The sequence below is a fragment of the Triticum aestivum genome, chromosome 1A, assembly GCF_018294505.1.
Source record: "Triticum aestivum cultivar Chinese Spring chromosome 1A, IWGSC CS RefSeq v2.1, whole genome shotgun sequence".
Lineage (NCBI taxonomy): Eukaryota > Viridiplantae > Streptophyta > Magnoliopsida > Poales > Poaceae > Triticum > Triticum aestivum.
In genome coordinates this window covers 339,753,196-339,760,353 of record NC_057794.1, presented here as the reverse complement: position 1 = coordinate 339,760,353, position 7,158 = coordinate 339,753,196, and the positions used below count along the sequence as shown (strand labels likewise).

Genomic DNA, 7,158 nt, shown 5'->3' with positions numbered 1-7,158 from the left:
TGGACATGCTAATGACTGTGTTTCCACGAGCACTCACTTTGCCTTGCCGCAGTACAGAGTTTTCATCAAGGAGGTGTAAAAAAAGAAGAGTTGGCATCGAGGGAAAGGCGTGTTGCCACCGAACACGTTGGAAACAATTCGTCCTCGACGTTTCCGATGTTTGCATGATCCACCATCGTGCATGCAGTGAGTGTAGCCAACTAGTCATGCAGTTCATTCCAAATCTCGACCCTCAGATAAAAAAGGCAACGCATGCGTGGATTCCCTCTATTTTCAGACGACCGGATGTTCTGGAGACACTTTTTTTATTGATTCGCGCTATTTACAGAACAAAATCGCTCCAGTTTGCATGCAGCCTGCGCAAACAAAACCATGGAAGCGCAGCAGCCTACCGATGCTAGCTAGCTATACATGCTGCCGGCCGCAGAATCACTACGCGGCCTTGGGCGGAACCACGATGGGGCTCCGCACGATGTGGTCGTCGGAGACCCACTTCAGGTTGCCCTCGGCGCCGGCGACGCTCGGCTGCCCCGCCCACCGCACCGTCACCGTGAAGCTCTGCTTCTCCTTGGCCTCCGTGAAGCGCAGCATCGGCGGCTGCACCGTCACCGACACGTCTTTGGGCATGTCCACCACGGCGGTGTACACCGAGTTGGGCTTCCCGACGTTGGTCACCGTGCGGTTGACCGTGATCGGCTGGGCCAGCAGGTTGACGACGAGGGACGGGTAGTTCAGCTCTGCCTCGGTCGTCGCCTTGAGGTCGGCGCAGGTGACCGCGCGGTGGGCGATCTCGGTGACGCCCTCGTCGCCGATGCCGAGGCCGCAGAGGTAGGGGAGGTAGTCGTCGGCGTGGAGGTCGTAGACTAGGCCGGGGTCGAAGGCGAGCGCGGGGTTGACGTAGCCCGCGCCCATGGCGTAGAAGGTGGCGTGGCGGTACTGCTCGTCCTTGAGCGGCACGCCGGTGCGGTCCACTGCGTCCGACGTCGTCATGATGGCGGATTTGATCGCCGCCGGTGACCAGTCCGGGTGCAGGCTCTTGATGAGTGCCGCGATGCCGCTCAGGTGCGGCGTCGACATGGACGTGCCAGACTCCACGAAGAAAGAGAGGCCGACGCCCCCGTCGGAGAACTCCGTGTGCGACTCGCTCGGCGCCCACGCCGCGAGTATGTTCATGCCAGGCCCCGTGATGTCCGGCTTCAGGATGCCCGGGCTGGCCTTGCTCGGACCTCGGGACGAGAAGAAAGTAACGGCCGGCGCCGGCAGCGCGCCCATGACTGTGCCCTTGAACGCGATGCTCGCCGTCGGGTTGGCCGTGGAGTTAATGTAGGCCGCGATCTTGGTCCCGGCGTCGTAGCTCAGGTGCGACGCAGGGAGGACGTGCGGGTCGGCGAAGGTGGTGTACCCTTCGGCTGCTCTGTTCATGACGATCATGCCCAGGCCGCCGTAGGCGGACACGGTCTGGCCAGCCTCGATGCGGCCGTTCAGGCCTCTGCTCTCGCAGAGCACCACCTTGTCGGTCACCTCGGCTCCGCGCAGCACGCTGCAATCGCGGCTTGTGTCGGAGCCGTCGGCGCCGGGGTACACGAGCGGAAGCGGCTTCGCGGCGGAGTTGTTGCCTGGCTGGAACAGCGACTCGCCGTCGAACTCCTCGCCGTTGCCGAGCCTCACGGTGGTGCGTATCGCGCGGTCCATGGTGCCGGCCGCGACGGTGAGCATCCAAGGCGCCCCGTTGCCGACGGAGCCCGGGTCCGGGCCCGCGTTGCCCGCCGCGCAGCTGACGAAGATGCCGCGCTCCATGGCCTGGAACGCGGCGATGGCGATGGGGTCGTAGTTGAACTGCGTCCCGGACTGCGCGCCGATGGAGAAGGACAGCACGTCGACGCCGTCCTTGACGGCGGCGTCCAGCCCGGCGATGATGTCCATGATGGAGCAGCGGCTGCGGGTGCAGACCTTGTATATGGCCAGGTGCGCGTGCGGCGCCATCCCCGAGGCCGTGCCGTCCGCGTTGCCCCGGACGTTGGCGTTCTCGACGAAGTTGCCCGCGGCCGTGCTGGCCGTGTGCGTGCCGTGGCCCGCGTCGTCCACCGGCGGCGCCGAGGAGTTGACGGCGGCGCTGCCGAACGCGCGCGCCCCGACGATCTTGTTGTTGCATCCGCCGCCGGCGACGGCCTTGAACTCGCACGTGCCCTTCCAGGTCTTGGGCGGCGGCTCGAGGCCGTCGTCGCCGAAGGACGGGTGGCTGGGCAGTATCCCGGTGTCCAGGATGCCAATCACCACCCCGCGGCCGAACCCGGAGCGGCTCCAGAAGCCCTCGTTCCCGAGGTGGAGGCCGAGGAAGCCGGGCGAGCGGGTGGTGGCGAGCGGCAGGAACACCTCCGGGTACAGCCTGAGGCAGCCCTCCGTGGCCCGCAGCGCGTCGGCCTCCTCGTCCGTGAGCCGCGCGGCGAAGCCGGTGAACACGTGGGTGTAGGAGTAAATGATGCGCGGGCCGTGGTCCTCGGCGCCGCCGTCCGCCTCGGGCTCCGATTCGGGCGCGGCCGTCCGCGGGAGGAAGGAGCGGTGCCAGTCCTCGAGGGAGTCGACGGGGCCGGCCCTCGGGGCGAGGTGCACGATGTAGTTCTTCCTCGCCCGCAGGTAGGACGCGCCGAGCAGCGGCTGGAGGGAGAGGAGGAGGAAGGCGATGACCCACCGGGACTCCATGGGCGGCGGCGGGGTGGAGCGGGGCCGGTGGGTGCGGCGACGATGGGCTCCGGCTCGCTCGGGCCGAGCCCGTCTTTATACAGCAAGGTGGCAGCCGAGGCCTGCGTCGCGTGAGGGGGGAGTGGAGTGATGGGGGGAGCAGTGGCAATGGGTGTGAGCTGGAGGGCAGTGCTGCGTCACTGGTGTAAAATGATGGCGTTTCATTGCATCGGTGTGGGGGCGCAGTACTGCTGCTCCTACTGTGTCGCGCCCCGGTGGATCTAGTACCGTAGTACGTGCCGCTGACTGGTGTCCGTGGGGGGCCCCAAACCCTGTCTCGCGCCCCTGCATGGGGATAGCTGGCCCGGTCGTAATCGGATTCCGGTGCCACCACCTTTGGTTGGGAAGCTGGTGAACCGGGGGGAGATATTTCCTCGGGGCCGCGCCGTGCCGTGCCGGTGGACGACGGTGAGGCGATTCGTGTAACGCAGCGGTGGCGTTGCGGGTCAATGGCCGGTTGACACGACACGTCCAGGGCCCGCCTTTCGACCACGGTGGCGTGAACCGCGCGTACGAACAGGGCGGGTGGTCGACGTGGACTCGCGCCCGCCGGTGAGTCGGTCGGTAGGGGGACTAGAAACGCATGACGGTGGTGGTCGATGATCCCCCCTGCGAGGAAAACGGAGGACCGGGGTCACGCGCGCATATCTGGGAAAGGGCGGCACGACCCGCATTTATGCCTCATGAAAACATGGAATAAAAATCCATAAAAACGGAAATATGGAGTAATAACCATCCATCAAAACGCATCTCGCATCGCATCTGGCTGGCAGCAACGCCCGCCCGTGTTTTGAATTTTGAACCGGAGGAAACGGAAGGGACAATGTACAATCAATCCTCTGTCGCGCAAAAGTAACAAAATTCGTGTTTCCAACGCGGCGTGGGGTGGCCACAGACCACAGAGCTCGTTTGGCCGCGCCTTGGGGTCGCCACAGTCTCAAACATGCTGCCCCAATGCACGGGCGCACCGTCTTCTGGGATGCGGACATTGGTGCTCACGAGCGCAGAAAATGGAAATGCGTACGTATGTGCAGGCCTCGAGCAGATTAACCTTTCGCTTTTAGCCCGACCCACGAGGATTGAACTATACGCCTACTAGCTCGACGGGTCGGCAGTAAAAGTTTATGTAAACTTAGCCCGTGGCGCAAGTATCCAAGGCGCCAGCGTGCGTGCACTGCACCCGTCCTGCCGTCGTGTCCGCTTGGTCGGACCGCTCAAACGTAGATATTCACGCCATTTTATAGTAGTACCGGGCCACTTCCCTCAGAATACTTCCTCCGCTCCTTTTTACTCTGCATATTGGTTTTACCGAAAATCAAAGTTTGCTAAATTTGACCAAATTTATATTAAAAATTATTAACATCTATAATATCTAATAAATATAATATGAAAATATATTCCAGGATGAATTTAATGATATTGGTGTTATGTGAATGTCTAATTTTTATATAAACTTGGTCAAAGTTGGATGAAATTGACTTCGAACAAACCTAATATGCAGAATAAAAAGGACTAAAGGAGTAATAATATATGATGGAAAAAACACAAGCACAGTATGCTATCACAACTCACCTGCAAAAAAAGAGAGGACGCTAGCCAATGGCGAGCAGGGGCCTGCCCACCCCCCCCCCCCGTAACGATCGATGGAACGTTAGGTATGTGTATGTACTCATGAATTAGCGATGCGATTGCATTACAGAACTCTTAACGTGAACTCTGCAAAAACTAAAAAGGCCCATGAGAAAGCCCATCATTACCCCTTGCACCAGATTGGGCGATTGGTGTCCGCTAAGGCTGGTTGTAATGGGGAGTATCATATACTAGTATCATGTATATGATACTAGTCTATGATATTACATCCCTAATGCATAGTACTTCCTCTCTCTCAGTTTATAGGGCATGCGCGTACCCCTAGGTCGTCAATTTGACTAACCTAATACAAGTCATATATTACAAAAAATATACAATATAAACTTTAGATGTTCTATTTTCAAAAGATATATTTTTTGTGTTATGTAGTTTATATTAGGATGATAAAATTGGCAACCTAGGTATACGCAACGGAGGGAGTATCATAAGTTGGTATCATGGAGGACTACATTCATAGCCATGCATGACACAGAGTAACACATCATTTAATATGATACAGAATCATATATAATACTCAAGCCTCTCTTTCTTCATTTAATTTTATGCCACCTCATCAAACTTGCTTAGTTGGCATGCATAATACTATCTATGATACTCCCATTATGGGTAGCCTAAGTCTCGTGGGCGTTGGGAATATATATCTCCTGTCATTAGCGCTTGCGTGGGTTAGCTGCCGCCGCCGTGCGCCCTTGCCGCCTCTGAATTTAAAACACAAGCTAAAAGCCACTAAGCCAACCATTTGATTATACAATGATTGTAATTATTTGTATAACTTAAATTTCATATGATAAATATTTCGTAGCAAGGCATTTAATTTCATATCATATTCTAGAGTTGTTTGATTATCAACTTTATCTACTTGGCACATATGTGAAAATATTGACGAATATTAGCTATAGCTAAGACATGCTCCAGCTGCTAGAAAAAAGTGTGTGTTTCTACTGTCTTGGCCAGGCTTAGATATGAAACTATACAGAAGTTTGTGTGGCGCAATTTTTTTTTTTTGGCTTCATGCACATCTCGGCCTCTCCTATGTCTAAATCCTGACTCCGCCCCTGATGCTAGCACAATTGTACGGGGAAATTGTGATGATAAAACGAGGCCAACTGCAAAAAAGCTTATATTCCATCACCCTCTTCCCCTGCTCTAAATATAATTATTATTTTCTTTATTCTCCACCGCATCTGTGATGTGGATGAGTGGATGCCGACGGCTCGGTTAAGCCCTGCCCGAGTCCCCCATGACACGGCCGGCGCCATGCAGATTGAATAGGAAATTAATATGCATGGTCACGTCGGATCTAGTACTATAGATTATCATCAATCACACAATCATGCAAACACACTGGATGGATGTGTGTTGGTTTACCTACTAATGGCCTACCTACACCACTGACCACTTAGACTAGGTCTGCCCGTTGATTCTGCTGCCAGATATCTTTTTCAAGAACAAGCAACAAATAGTTGCATGTCATTTTCATTATAAAACTTAAAAACGATGCGGGGAATGGTTGCCAGGACCAGCATCCTTAGGACAGAGGAGCTACCTCCTCCTCAGAAGATTTGCCTTAGAGCAACTCTAGCAAATATTGTAAAACGCCTCGTATTGTAATACTTAAAAAAGGTGGTAACTAAGATGAAATGGTTGCCTTCCTTGCTCCCGCGCCTTCGCCATTCACCACTCGTCCAACCAGTGGCGATTCTACCAGGGGGGCTTCAGTAGGTTGATGCCTACCCTCGAAAAATCCTATTTCAACTAAATATACTACTTGCCAATTATATCGAGGTGTTTTACATCCAATAATTGCAATGCATTGCTAATTAGACCTAGGAACTTGCTTTGAGCCTACCCTTCATTTCCGTGCTAGATTCGCCACTGCGCCCAACCATCAAACGCCGCACGCACATTGCTGTGGAACCGCGCGAGGCAGCCGATGTCCATCTCAAGGTCGCCGCCACCTTGTGCTCGTCGCCATGCGCCGTCGGCTGACCAAGAGCCACTCCTCACACTCATGGGTGTCTCCTAGTCTTCAAAACACGGGGGCTTTGAAGACAAATAGTATAAATGAACCTATTAGTATGCAGCGGAAGATAGCTTACACTAGACATGCCATAGTCAAGTAAGCAATGAAGTGAAAGTTCGAAGACTATCAGCAGCTAGGTAGTATGGATCAGTATAAAAAGATAGTATGAAGCCAAACAGTAAATAGTCTTCACCCAGTGAAGTCAATCAAATCATACAGAAAAGCAATGACTTTACGAAGACAAACTATAAAGTAAAATGAAGTGAAGGATAGAACCAGTTGCTTGGTAAAGCCAAGGATTTGGTAGACCAGTTACAGTTGCTGTGGCAACTGTACGTCTGGTTAGGAAGGCTGAGATTTAACTCGAAAGACCGCATCTTCACCTTATTCCCCTTGAGCTAAGGACACACAGTCCTCGCCCAATCACTCTGGTAAGTCTTCAAGGTAGACTTCCAAATCTTCACAGACTTCGTTCACCGGCAATCCACAATGACTCTTGGATGCTCAGAACGCGACGCCTAACCGGCTGGAAGCTTCACATTCCTCAAGTGTAACAAGTCTTTAGATCACGCGGACAGAAAGACATCAGTGATGCCTGACACTCTTTGGCTCTGGGTGTTTTGGGCTTTGTCCTCTCAAGGATCTCTCTCTCTCAAATGCTTGGGAGGTGGGTTGCTCTTAAACGATAAAAGTCGTGCACTAACTTTGAGCAGCCACCAATTTATGGTGTAGGGGTGGGCTATTTA

At 54.2% G+C, this 7,158-nt stretch overlaps 1 protein-coding gene across 1 annotated transcript; it reads right to left on the bottom strand.

The window, feature by feature from the left end:
* Positions 1-288: 288 nt before the first annotated feature.
* Positions 289-2,863, bottom strand: LOC123049470 (subtilisin-like protease 4). Its single transcript, XM_044472383.1, has one exon. The coding sequence runs from the start codon at positions 2,698-2,700 to the stop codon at positions 433-435; it is 2,268 nt and encodes a 755-aa protein (XP_044328318.1). The 5' UTR covers positions 2,701-2,863; the 3' UTR covers positions 289-432.
* Positions 2,864-7,158: the final 4,295 nt, after the last annotated feature.